Source organism: Meleagris gallopavo, chromosome 3 (assembly GCF_905368555.1).
Source record: "Meleagris gallopavo chromosome 3, MGAL_WU_HG_1.1, whole genome shotgun sequence".
NCBI lineage: Eukaryota > Metazoa > Chordata > Aves > Galliformes > Phasianidae > Meleagris > Meleagris gallopavo.
The window spans coordinates 72,286,632-72,301,241 of record NC_139406.1 but is presented as its reverse complement, the minus strand read 5'-3'; the positions used below and the strand labels follow the sequence as shown (position 1 = coordinate 72,301,241).

Here is a 14,610-nt window from a genome sequence, read left to right as displayed (position 1 = left end):
CACAGAAGACACATCTGACAGCTACTCTGCAAACAATTTAAAGTATCATGCAGATTACGTAACTGTTCTGGAGGTCTCACAAGGTATGTCTCTTCAGCCTTTCAGTGTGAATAGAGACTGAGCTTTTGAAGCGACCCACCTGGAGTGCAAGTTTTGGATTCCATTCTAGTGAAACTAAGCCAGAAGATGCACTCCATCATGTACACAGCACGGCCCAACTGCTAACATATGCTCAGTCTCTGTTGTACCTAAACCGTAAGGCTTGAATTGTAGCTTTTTTTTAAAAAAAAAAAAAAGGTGTGTTTTGTTGTTGTTGTTGTTTTTAATTATTAACTAATTAGGTGGGGAAAAAAATGTTTTAAAATAAGGATTTGTGTTTTGGAAGGAGTAAATAAGATTAGCAATCAGAAGGGGAGGAAGTTCAAACAACCAATAAAATACTTTCCCTAATTCCAAGTGAACCAGATACAAAGCATTTCACTGGGGGGGGGGGGGGGGGAAAGAGGAAAGCAAGTTTACAGATGAATTAAAATATATCCACATACTGAGGCTGCATGGCTTCCACAGCCCAGATCCTGCAGTAACCAGGACACTATCCCAGAGTAAAAGAAGAGAGTTAGGGGCCAGAAGGAAGTGAAAAAAAAAAAAACCTTACAAGAACTAATAATACAAAATTCCTATTTAGTTTTATATACATGAAACAATTCTGTTATTTTCCTTTCAATGGATATCAGACGCAATAAAAAAAAAATTAGTTAAGCTCAAATGCCCAAGAAAGATTTTTATTTGTTTTTTAATTAAAGAACCATATGGATGGCCAGTCTCATGCTTCAACAAATGATGTTACTGAAAAATAAGTGATGGCAAACCTGACTCCTATTTAGTGCGACCACAGGTTTACCTGTTCACAGAAATTGCTTTATTAAATGCCTAAAACAAAATAAAATAAGATAGCAAGCAAAAAGTAGTTAGCTGCAGAGCTCCAGAAATCATTTTATGACACAGCTTATCTTTTAGAAACGTACTAATAGCTGGTGACCCAGGCCATTTAACACAGAAGAGAGGCAGCCCTCTAGGGCACAGTGACATGTCTTATCTGTTTGACTCACAGGCACTGATACAGGGAAGAGAATACAGTCTGCTCAGCTAGATTCACACACAGTGCTGGAGGGTTGCTGAGGGACTCTCCTACAGCTCATGGGTAGGATGGACTCAGGTCATGCTGACTGCCTTATTAATAAAGAACTGCTACCATACAGGTTGTAGTCTTGTGCTTCTTTGGAGCGCTGAAATTCAATTCCATTTAAACACAGCAGTAGAAGGACTACTAAGATGGCAGCAAAATTAAGTATACTGGCACGCATGGTAAAAGGAGGGGCAGAACAGGAGGGAAAGGAGCCTCCGGGTCAGCTATCATAACCAGAGTATATAGCATTTCAATGAAAACACACCAGTTTTAAAGGTCAAATGCATCTCTTCGTTAAAAAAGTAACAAACAAACAAACCACCCTCAAATACAAGCAAAAGAAATCCTATCAAAACTCCTGTGCCATTCCAAACTTCAGAAAACTTGACAGAAGGAGAAGCTGAACATCCCCATGAAGCCACTACTTTCCTTAAACCAGAGTATCTGTGAAAGGAGGAAGCTTCACATCTGGAACGAAGGGCAGCAGACCAAGCATTAGCATTAGGAAGAGGTGATGTGATAAAAAGTCACTGTGCCAGCACATGAGAGCCAAGAAATGACACTTATGTTGCCAGAGCGATCAATAAAGGAATGAATTGTTTACAAAGCAGTGAAGAATGAAAAGAAAGGCAGGAAAGGAAAAGAAAATGCCAGATACATTTTTGAGGATAGAATGTATATACACAAATGGTATACGTTACCATATGTGGCAAAAGCAGATCAACCAACTGGGGGTTTAAAAAAAAAAAAAAGAAAAAAAAAGAAAAAGAGGAGAAAAAGAAGAGAAAGATAGAGTGTTATGACATTATCTAAGCTGTGGTTCTCAAGAAACAGAAAGATGTCATTACAGTCTCAGATTGATAAGAGCATATGCACACAAGACAAATGCAATGGACCATTTTAACAGTGAATGGATATCTCTGGCCTGCCTATAAGGCTTTCTAAAAACTACAGCTAGGAAGTAAAAGAGTAGACTTATGGCTACCTTCTCACAACCACATTTTCTAACTCTGCTTTGTAAACTGACTATTTTTGCCATAATATCCACCACAAACTGAGAAACACTCATCAGTTCATTGCACACAACAGCAAATATACATACAACATGTTTCAATTTGTACAAGACCATTTATCACAGTATGGTCAAGCTACTAAAGCAAAAAAAAAAAGTCAGCATCCTGGCTTCTGCAAAAAATCAAATACTATGGATGCTGTTGATTAGTTATAACAGTGAAGTTATTAGTTACAATAATACGTGTTATTTCAGAAGGTTCATTAAAAGTAGTTCTGTTACTCTTGACTCCTAATACACAGATTTCAGTGTTTTCATCACCAAATTGCCAACACCTTGGAATTTGTTACTGGAAAAAAGGTAGTCATAAACATAACATTTGCAAGGAGGATAAGGCAAATTACCTACTTGTTACTGTGACTTTCTTTTGAGTATCAAAACTCACTGGAAAGGTGATACCTATGAAGTAGCAAGAGAACCATTTGACTCTGACACAAAACACTGACAATTTCAAGATCTCTCCTAATATGACAGAACAGCTGGACTACATGGTAACAAACGCCATCGAACTACTGCCATCTTCAAACAAGCCAAGACAGATTGTGTAGGCAACTTTATTTCTAAGTCAATTACCATTTTGTCCTAACCCTAAACAAACTCTGCCCTTGAAATTCAACAAGAAAGCTCTTCACTATCACTGCTGAGTTGGCACCAGCTCTAATAGAAATAAAGCAATGTTTAAGTTCATTCCTTCTTGCCCTTGTTCAGACTTGGGGTGCTTGAGACCCTAAGCAGTTTTATGCTCTTGTACCATACCTTAAAGAAAAATATGCTGCCCACATTGCCTCTGCTCAAAGGTTCCCTTCAGGATCCACAGTTTTTGCCCTTGACAGCATGGTAGCTGCTTGCCAACTCTGGACCAAGGAACAGTCAGCAGGCTGCCAGTAAGAGAACACTGATTTCATTCACTCTGGGATCTTACCAATTCCATCCTGTCAGTAAACTTTAATAACCTGCCTCAATAAGCCTAAGATGCTGATTTATTAGACTGCACTTCTTTTTAACCTACCAATATTGTTCACATTGGAAGATCACCTAGAAATCACACCGTGAAGAGGTTTTCATTTTTAGCCAGCTTAATCTGTTGCAAACAGAGTAGCAATAGGCCCTGTTCAATATAGGTTGCAATCTTAACAAACAAACAAACAAAAAAAAAGCCCATACACTAAAAACACACTGATACAGCTGAGGGAAAACAGTGAAGTTCTGCCCTTCGGTGACCTGAGGAAAGTGGGACAGTGAGTATTAGGGGGAAACTTTCTTCTAATATGTTTGCTTTGGAAAACTGCCATAATACCATTATCACTTACTCATATATAGGTGCATATGTGGACTGGAGGGCCTCGAAAGTGAAGGTTCTGGTCAACAAAGTAGTAGTATACAAACTGGAAGAATGCAGGAGTTTCTTTCACAATACTAAGAAGCCTTTCAACAGCACTTTACCTTTCATCTCTCACCCTTCTAACTTGCTGTTCCTCCCAGCAATGCAGCATTTGCCATCAATCACCTAAAAAGCAGCTTAGGCAAGAGGAGCCTCAGATGCTGGCTGAAGAGAGGCACTGCATCCCAGCAGCGTGATCAGCAGAGCACAGCTGTAGACTGACAAGTGAACACAAATAGGGAACAGAAGAAAACGCAGGAGGAGGCACGGATACAGGAGAACCCATCCTGTCTGCAGCAATGCTCATTTCCTGACAGAAACACAACACAGATCTGTGGACCACTGAGGGGCAGAAGTGACAGACTGAGCCTGAATACTTCTCTTATTGCAGGGAAAAGTAGATAACCAATTCCTCCTTCTTCCCTAAAAGAAACCCCTAAGTGGAGGTAAATGTAGAAAGGACAGAAAGTACATTTCATAAAAAAAGCGCTTCTTGGCAGCATCTAAATTTGAAATTGCTTTTGAACCTCAGCTCACAGCATAGATTAAGGATTCAATGTTTCTAAACAAATATGCATTTGGCAGCTGTGTTTCCCCTTTTTTCATTCAATTCTGATGTAACTGTAACACAGTATTCGGATCTCATAAACAGGCCTTACTACCTTGAGCCTCTACCTCTGTTCCACATCTCTAAAATTTCCATTACATGTTAAAATACACTTCCAGAAACAGGCTGGCAAACAAAAGATGCAAAAAGCAGCTTTCAAATGAATGTCTCTGCAGGGTGCCAGAAATAAGGACTGGAAAGATCAGAGCTCAGATCATCTTCTGGTTTTCAGACAATCAACAGGTCATAGATTACAATGTTCTCTAATGATAACAAATAAGGCTATTTTCAAAAGATACCTTTTTTTTTTTTCCCATAAAACTGTTTTTTGAAACATATTCCACTTTCTGTTCAACAGTATTAAATCTACTGTAACATTATTAGTACTAGAAAATATATTGTAAAGCTATACATTTGTGGAGCACTACTATGGTTTGGACAGTATCTGAATTCAAAATACTTTATTTTCAAGAAAGCAATTTAAGCATGTAATGTCAGCTTCTTTAGGGGAACCTACGAAACACAAAAATGTTATCAATTAACAACACCAACAGCTTAGCACATGATCCAGTTCAGTTAGTCGGCATTACTTCACTTCTCAGACTTTTTGAAGCATCACAAATGACGAAGTTTGCACAATTCTAATACTGCTCAGATGTGACCACTTACATTCTGATCCCAATACTGGACTCAAGAGTGCTTCCAAATGCCAACCCCAGCCACATCCCATAAGTCAGCCATAAGAAAGACCCAATGGTATACTACTTCTTCCTGCTCCCTAGCCTTCACTTCTATAGCAACAAAACCAAGGACTACAGATCAAAAAGAAACCACGCCATTATCCTAACAGGACACGTCTCCAGTGGGGCACACATTTAGGGTCAGGTTAGCTACAGACACGGGTAAAAACCTAACGGGCAGCTGGGGGTAGCAACAAATAGCATGCACTACTCGGAACACACACAGGCCAAACAGAATGCTATTACAAAATGCAGCACCACCGCTTACTTTCATAAAGTTCACAGAGTCATAGATTTGTTTGAGTTGGAAGGGACCCTTGAATGTCATCTAATCCAACTCCCCTGCAATGAACAAGGACATCTACAGATAGAACAGGTAGCTCAGAGCCCTGTCCAGCCTGAGCTTGAATGACTACGGGGATGGGGCATCCACCTCATCTCCAGGCAGCTGTTCTAGTGTTTCATCATCCTTACTGTAAAAAACTTTTTCCATATATCCAGTTAAAATCCTCTCTTTTACTTTGAAACCATTTCCCCTTGTTCTGTCCCAGCCTATTCTGCTGAACAGTATGTCCCCTTCTTTCTTACAGTCCCCCCTCAGGTACTGAAAGGCCACTATTAGGCCTCCCCAGAGCCTTCTCTTCTCCAGGCTGTACAGCCCCAGCTCTCCCAGGCTGTCCTCATAGGGAAGGTGTTCCACTCCTTGGATCATTTCTGTGCCCCTCTTCTTGATATGCTCCAACAGGCCCAAGTCTTATACTGTACTGAGGACTCCACACCTGGATGCAGTACTGCAGGTGAGGCCTCCCTCACTAGCACAGAGTAGAGGGACAGGATCACTTCTCTCACCCTGCTGGCCACACTTCTTTTGATGTGGCCTGGAATACAGTTGGCTTTCTGGGCTGTGGCACATTGCTTTTTCATGTCCAGCTTCCCATCCATCAGTACCCATGCATCTCTTCAGTGCCGCCTCGTGTAAGGTGTTTTATTGCCAGGCAGTTAAGCTTTCCCCCTGACATGGCTTAAACACCCAGCTACTCCTGCCTCCAACCACACAGGCTTCTGCTCATCATGCAGCTCAAGTTCCAGAGGGAAGGATAGGGGATGTTTCTGGTTCATCCACAGTCCTCAGTCCAGCTCTGAGCCTGTATGACCTCTCAGCTCAGCCAGCATGCTGTTGGACAAAGCCCACTGTAGGCATTACACTCACCAATAACTGTGTCGTATTTTAAAAATACTACATTAATAACGGTGTGTACCCAATGGCCAGACTCCTCTCCATTTCATCTCTGTGCCTCAGCTTGTTTTCTTCAACATAGACGAGTATTTTATGTATAATATTTGGGAGTCAGAAAAAAACTTCAGATTAAAAAAAAATTCTCTTACCAACTATATATGGTAAGTAGGCAATGTACTAAGACCAAGAAAACATGGTTTCAGCCTATCTTATTTAAAGAACAGAGTGAGAAGTACCAATCTTATTTCTAAAGTGCTCTGAATTAATGGTGTTTGAAGCAGACTACTGTTTCATCTAGTACAAGCCAGCCTAGCACTTGGAAAATTACCAATACAGTAAAAACTATGCACATACATTCCAGTCAAATACAGAGAGTTATCACACACAGTCTGATACATGTTGTCACCACAGACATGTGATTTTGGTTACCTCAGAATATTCATAGTAGCCTTGAGAATACAGGAAGTTCTTAAAAATTTAAAAAAAAAAAAAAAAAACCACCAAAAAAACACAATTTGGATCAGTAACAAAAAATGAAAACATTTTGAAAGAATGACACAAAGCACAAGGGAAAAGAACTATCGTGCAGCCAATAGTTTCAAAACCGAACACCCACTCATAACTGGCAACATTTAAGTTGGAAAAAACAAAAATGCCCACCCAAAAATGATGCGTGAAGTAAAGGCTGAAATGTGAGACGCAAGGAGAAAAGAAAAAAATGCTTACCTATCAATAGAAAAAGAAGCAACGGATCTAATGAGGGATGCCACTGCTCCAACCTTAGCAGCTTCCACTGCTCCTAGTGATCTGTACCGCACAGTTTCACCATAAGTGATGAAAGGTTGGTTGTAGACAACGATCTTCCCCTTGGCCTCTTGAGCTCTTCTGTGCAGTTCATCAAAAGAGGCTACCACTATGACTTCCGCTGTAATTCCTGAAAGAAAAAAATCACAGTGGCTTTATAGTTTTCTTGTAACTCTCCAAAAGCCAGTTTTAACAGACAGAAGAACAAGGGTTGCACAGAACACAAGAAAGCAAAGCCTATTCCTCACTGGCAAAGGAAGACTATGTAAAAAGCTTCACTAGGGACTGGTACTAAACAGCTGTAATAGTGCCCTAAACCAACTACACGCAGTACCACACTTGAAGGGCATGAGGGAGACATGGAAGGAATTTTGTTCTCTAAATGTGCTTTAATGCCTCACTGCAATCATTAATAGTATAAAAACATTTGCAAAAGCTGCCTATGGGATTAATAAGAAAGACGGAATTGTTTTGATATGTTGCTAACCAACTTAGCTTAACATCAGACACATAAAAGCATATATTTATAGACTAAAACACAAAATTATTAAATCCATAAGTGAAAAGAAATTAAAGCTTTACAGCTTTAAAAAATGTTGAAGCATGTCTATAAATTAAAAAAAAAACAAACAAAAACCAACAAAACACCTTCATATTTAATTCAGAAGAACACCACAGTTCTACTGAACTCTTTTTGGGAGCCCATGTTTCCCAGCTTTGATACAGGAACACAGGCAGGTACTTCTGGAAAACTATTCACACAGGCCAAATAACATCCCACCCAGCTGTTTGTTTTTAATACTTGGAATAATCTTAAATAGCTACATTATCTTGATCAGGAAAAAAAAAAAGAAAAGGAATTTGTATATAAACTGCTTTTTCCAAAGCCAGAGAATGCTTCTGTCTTGTCAGAACATTAATTAGGGAGCTATATTTCACGTCATTTAAAAAGTAATTCATTCAAATTACCACTGTGTTTAAAATCTGATTTTGTTGATTGATTACAAAGATAAGCAGAAATTCCTGAACAACGTGTGGGCTAGGACTTTTCTTCCAAATACAGAATGGATGCCTGAAATTTTTGTGTTGCACATTTCACCTAAAAGCCATCAGTGAAAATTTAAAATAAAAACAAAGGTCTAGTAAGGAATAAGGATTTGCTGAAGAAGACAAACTATCAGATTTGAAAAAGGAAATGTTCCTCCTTGAAAGTCTCTTTTTTTTTTTCCCCCCATAAGTTTTAGAGAGCTTTAAGCTTTGTATTTAGAGCTGTAATACATGAAAAGGACTGATAAAAATACAGGAAGATCACCTTTCCTAGCATCTATATCCAGGCTCATGGCTTCTTTCAAATTATAGTACACTTCAAAACCGTACAGAAACTGTTTCACACAAAAAGTCTGGTTTCTTAAGCATGCACCACTTAAGAGGGCAGGAGACATCAATTGCTGCAGGAAAGGCCAGTGGATTTTAGCTACAGGACTAACCTAGTGCGAGAGGTGTAAAAATTTTAACCAAATAACAAATTCTTAGCTTTACAAAAAGAGACACCGAGAGCCAAAGCAGAGAATCACCTTCAAATTCTACTTCACTGTTGTTGGCAGGTAGGCGAGAGCGCTAACAGCTCTGTCTACTACCTGTCTACCAGCTGTGTCTACTGAACCGGAGGTTCCAACACCTACTAAGGAGCATCTCTCTGACAGAATCGTTCTGCAGATGGAACCATGCCACTGGAAATAAAGCCAGCTATCTGCAAAATCTCATTTTCCACAAGAAAATGCAAGGTCTTAGTAGGCTGATGCTTCAATTCGTGTCTTATCCTAGCTCCCATTGCAGCTGAGTTGCTCATCCCAGTGCTCCACTTGGGTCATGCAGCATTGCACTGGGAGGACAGACATTGCACTGCAAGGGAAGCAAGGAGTGTAAGTGGTGTTGGCACTGCTTTACTGCATTAATGAACAAACACCCACTCTGGATGGTTTTTAAAGAATGCCACAGGCAGCTAGAAACTATCCATGATACCTAAGAAGTGTCAAGGACCAGCACATTTACTGCCCTGCCCTGCAGGAAGGCATCAGGAGTTCATGCAGGATGCTTTTTGGAAGTTAAAGTCAAGGATAAGAGCTGCGACCTCCAGCCCAGGGCCTCTGCTTCTCAGTGTTCCCAAAGCAGCTAAATAAAGCTGTCCTTTGACAAAATAAAACAAAGGTTCTCTCTGCAAGTTTAACTTAAATGACAGTATGTTATATGTAAAGCAGCAATTATAGCGCTTTCCATAACAAAACAAAGTTTACTGGTGTAACTTCTGACTAATCCAATGTCTCATTTGCATTTTAGCCCCCCTTGATTCCATTTCAGTCTCATCTATTAAAGCAACAAGAAAAATGTTTAGTTTAAATTAATATGTGAACACACACATGAGACCCCTAAGACTTCCAGTGCAAAGGCAGAAATGAAACAAGAAGCCCAACAGTTTCTCTTAAAGGATAATGAATTGCTCCTCTTAAAAAACAGAAGTGCCTCACCTCCCCGAGCCTTTAATCAAACCAACCAAACTCTTCTTGCATCTCCCACACCCCAGTGCCCCACAGCTCTGCTCCCCATCTCTAATGCTCTTCTATCCCTTCCTTACTACTGTCATTACCTGATGCAGAGCTTGGCTGTGTGTTATTCAACAGAAGCGTTCAGAAAACCTATTTAAAGAGGGAGCTGAACTGCCTGCTTACTTAGGCAAAATACAGAGATTATATCCCGCACAGTCCAAGAGATGAAAGACATTTGGGAATTAGCTAAGTAAACTGCATGAAGCCTAGAAGACAGAGCTCTGAACACGACAAATTTGGCTGACAGCACAAAGCTGAAGCCTACGTAGTTCTCGCAGTGTGAAAGATCATACTTGGTGGGTTGGCCAGTGAGCAGAAGAATCTGCATAGTGCTACGGTTTTCCTTTCATTTCTCGTATTAACCAGTAAACTGCACCATGCCATTTCTGAGAACTGAGGTACAGGAAAAATGTTAATGACAGGAACTAGCAATGAACTGAAGTACTACAGTCTTCTGTACACAGAAGTGTATGTTTCTATCTGAACACTTGGCTAAGGCACAACGTTGGTCACACTGCCAATCGAAATAAATGGCACTGCATGCATTAGCAAGGTCTGAAATTCTTCGCAGGCAGGAGGAAGGTGAGATGGATTACAGTTACTCTTGATTAGCTACAGAAAGTCCAATAGTATGTATTTTAAAAAAGCACCCATAAATCAGCTGTCTGTACTGCTGCCATACATCAGAAGCCTGATTTCTTGGCATGAACAGTTCTATCAGGACAGCCATCTCCCAGCACCTGCTTACCTGCCAGCAAAGATGCTAGAATTAGATTAGTTCAAAGGGAATTCCCCCAAGAGGCAACTTATTCTCTTCAAGAATAAATGCACCGAACAGTTAAAAAACTTCAGTACCTGGAATTATGCATCTGTCTATACTAGTAACAGATTTCAAAGAAGAGCAAGAAAAAAGGTAAAAGCCACTCTATAATCATGTTTTAGGAATTGATGGATTCCTATCAGAAACAACTCAGTGGAAACTTCATACAGAATATTGCTGACATTCTTGGCCACAACAGGGCAAGACACGGCAAGATTTTAATGCGTCAAGCATCATGAATATCTGAGATTCAGGAATCTAATCTCAGTTTTTATTACCATCCTACAATTCTTAAATGCATACAAATTTGATCCAGTTAGTTACTACCACATGCTGAATTAAAAAAAGAATTTAGAGAAGTCAGAAACAAGTATCATTTGCATACGGTTTATCTTACTGGATAGTAAATTGCTGATTACTCAATTAAGGCCTATATTGCTGGTTTTAGGGTTTTTTTTTCCCCCCAGTCTCCTTTTTGTCATCCAGGTAAATAGTAACAGTTCTTCGGGAATCTAGTTACAAATCATCATCATTCAACATATTTTTTATTAACAGCAAGTGAACCACTGATCCATACTTACTTCCATACTTTATTAATTCACACTGCATGTGAATAAGAATTCCAAATTCTTTTACACATCACACAGTGGAACCGTGATGTTGCTGATCTATATTACTAGCACTGACATTGCCACGTAAATACCCTGATGGACAGGGTAATTTTTGCTTAAAACAATAAAAATACATTATTTCCAGGTCTAGATACAACAAATTTGGATAAGACACAAATCTCCACTAAACATCCCTGTGTGTTATGCATTGAAAACAAGTAAACAAAAACTGCCTAAAATCCCCTACATAAAAACACAAAACACTTCCAGTTGCTCTGATAATGGTAGAGATGTTTAACCTGGGGAAGAATGCATCTGAAACACGTCCCAGCCCCTGTAGCCATGGCAGGAGGAGGGACAAAAGGCTGCCTCCACTGTCACCAGAACCATCAGGATACCAGGACCAGGAAATCAGGATGCTTCTTCATGGTAGGAAGATGACAAAGAAAGAATAGGAGCAGCAGCACATCACGAGAACAGCGTGTGAATCCTCCCTGAAGACAGCAGCCCTACTCCACACAGCAGTGACACCACACTGCTGATGCCTTTATTTCTTGTCCACTGCCACTTTTCCTCAGATTTCTCCATTTGCACCTCATCCCACTCACAAAGATGATGAAGGAAACAGAAATCTGCTACATCAAGGTACGCTGAAATCCAGGCTCATTTTACCTACTGGAAATCTCAAGCTTTTGTGACTGGCTGATTGAGTTATTCTTCTGGACTTGGAGGAGAAATCGTTACGACAGAAGAAAAGATGTTTTTTAGTGGAAGAGTGAAAAGGCAAATTTAGTGTTGAAAAATAATTTAAAAAAAAAGCCAAAGATATACTATCAAGGCTTAGCAACCTCTAAAATCAGCCCAGAAAACATTTTTCCCCTCAACTATACCTTACCTTTTCAATGTTTGACCTTTATCTTAAGGTCAGAAGTCTTTTTTTCTTCCTGTTTATGCCACAACAACCACAACAGGACCCTGCTCCCAACTGGTTTGCTTCGTGCTTTACTAAAAGAAAGAACTGACTCTCTCTTTTGTGTGCATTTGTCAGAGTACAGAAGGAGCAAAGCAAAAACCTCTGCTTTGGTGCATTTTCTGAAGTGAACAAAAGTAAAACTATTCTGCAGTGGCACTCCACGTATGGTGTACTTAACATCATCATATTAAATGTCTAGAAGACTTTCTTGGATTCCTGAGAAAAGCAAAGGATTACACAAAGTTATCACTTAGCAAGAGGGCCTGTGCCAAATGCTTCCCAATGGAACAGCTTTCAATGAAGAATTAACTAGTATATGCAATTCTATAATTGTAAGTTATGAATAAGAGCTAGCATCCATCACATTTTTACATACTTTTATAAGCATGTTGCTTTTGAGCTTTCTCCAGGAAGTCATTCAGCTTGCCCCAAAGGTTCCATAGAATTCAACAAGATTTTCAGAAAAACAAACCCAAATTCTGGGTCCACTCATCAAAGTAAGGTTTGGTGTCTGACTAAAGCAAATGAAAGATTCACATCATCACATTTTTTTCCTCCTCAAAAGCTATTAGCACTGACTGAAAACTTAAAATAGTCTTAACACCAAGCAACATCTTTGCTCCATCAACACATATCAATGTGTTGAAAACAACTGTAATATGAAGAAAAGAGCAAATATTTTAAGGTAAACTGTGAAATGAAGAAGAGGAGTATTATCAGGAAATATTGTTTTGTAAAATATGAATATGCTTTTGGAAAATGTGATCTCACCTACTCTGTGGAATAGAAAATAGGACTACTTCACAAAACTAAAATTACATAGGAGAGTTATCCAAAAGGATGAGGCTCTTCAGTTCTGCTGCACAGCACAGAGACTAAATATATTACTCAGTTCTTTAAGAAGACAGAGAGAAAAATAAACACTGCATAATAGTTACATTTGCAACAAATATGACTTACAATTTCCAGCAAGTACTGGATCTTACCACAGCAGCTTGGTTTCAGTAACATATAGCTTACTGTGCAGCAGTAAATCCTGCAGCAAGAAGGTCGTAGTTGACACCCAGCACGATGGCCTGGGAGACAGTGGAGTGGGGCAGCAGATGTACAGAGTTCTGTTACAACAGCACTGCAGCAGCTGATGCTCCCAGGACAGCCCTGAAAAGGACGTGGGCTTGCTATACAGCCTGCATGGAGAGTCATGCAGGACCCAGAAAAAGCAGCTGCTGAATATGTCCATGTCCAAGTTAGGAAGAAGCACTGAGAGAAACCGTTCTCTTATAAGAGAGATAGATGCCAATCACTGCAGGCTGTTCCCATACATTCAGAAAACCACACACCACTAGTGTGAGGCAGGAGCCTCAGCCTGGCCTTCCCAGCTGCCAGGAAAACACCTTAAGTTCAGTGACACCATAAAGAGTCACGATCTGAAGATTAATTTTTCTGCTGCTACTAGTCTGTACAGTTCACATGCATATCCATTAACGCAGAGACTGGAACCCATGTCCTTCCCAGACAGCATGCTCACCCCAAACCACAGAGCTACTCCCACTCTCTAAATCCTCAAAATCCCACCAGCCTAACTTCTGTCCCAGATGCCAGGCTGCTGAACACCACAGCACCGAAAGTCCTTAAAGGATAAGAGTTTCTACATTCCAAGAAAAACAGCAGTGTTATTATCACAGTGTTGTTCTAAGTAATAAAAAAAGCAATCCAGGCATTCAAGACTTAGCCTCATGATCTTAAAATATGAATCAATTGCACCATATGCACTGAAAAATGGGGATGCAGTAAAGGTGGAAGCAGTGCTTTGTCTTGCACTTTTCTCTCAAGCTTCAGACTTTCTCCATCCTGGGCTCACTCTGGTGAATCCTTGATCACGATAGGTATCCAAGTCCCTCCCTTCTCCTTGGAGACCAGTGGTCACCTAAGATTCTGGCAACTCAGGGGTAATTTCTCTGTTACACATTAGAATTGCCTTTTTTGCTGGTTTTTTGTTAATCTAGTTGAATTTCCTAATTCATTTCACCGCTGAGAACTGAAACAAGAGGGTCAGCATTGGAGGAAGATACATCAGACAAGACTGAGGCCAGATCACTACTTTCAGCAGCATCCCTGGCTTAAAAAGACTGAGCCTACAGCAACGATCCACTCTTTCAACAGCTTCATGACACATTATCATCCCTATTTTATAAATAACAGTCTGAAATTAAATTCTTATTATATAAGTGGCAAAACTCCCACTACCTTCTGTAAGAGCAAGACTGGACCAAATGTTGTTGATAGTCAAACAAAAAAATCCCACAACTCTAACAAACAAACTAGGAACAAGTCTGCCAATGTATCATTTTTACATTCACCTAATTTCAGCTTCACTGCTACAAACAGTATAGAGAAATGGATGTTTTTTTCTAGGAGAGGCATTTAGGACAGGATGCATTCTGGGGTTTATTCTCCTTATCAGTAGTTCTTTAAAACGAAATGTCTGGGTCAGACAGCTATCAGGAAAAATAAACTGCATTTTAAAAAACATGAAAAAAAATATGATTTCTTTGATACTTTATGGTCAAACATCT

General features: G+C 39.8%; 1 protein-coding gene across 7 annotated transcripts in view; it reads right to left on the bottom strand.

Annotated features, from left to right (window-relative positions):
- Positions 1–14,610, bottom strand: part of CPQ (carboxypeptidase Q) — a 160,322-nt gene that overhangs the window by 120,789 nt on the left and 24,923 nt on the right. For all 7 annotated transcript variants that reach the window (XM_085221449.1, XM_085221447.1, XM_010709158.4 and 4 more), the window contains one exon: positions 6,950–7,157. In XM_085221449.1, the coding sequence (XP_085077575.1) occupies positions 6,950–7,157 (208 nt within the window). The remainder of the gene's footprint in view (positions 1–6,949; positions 7,158–14,610) is intronic.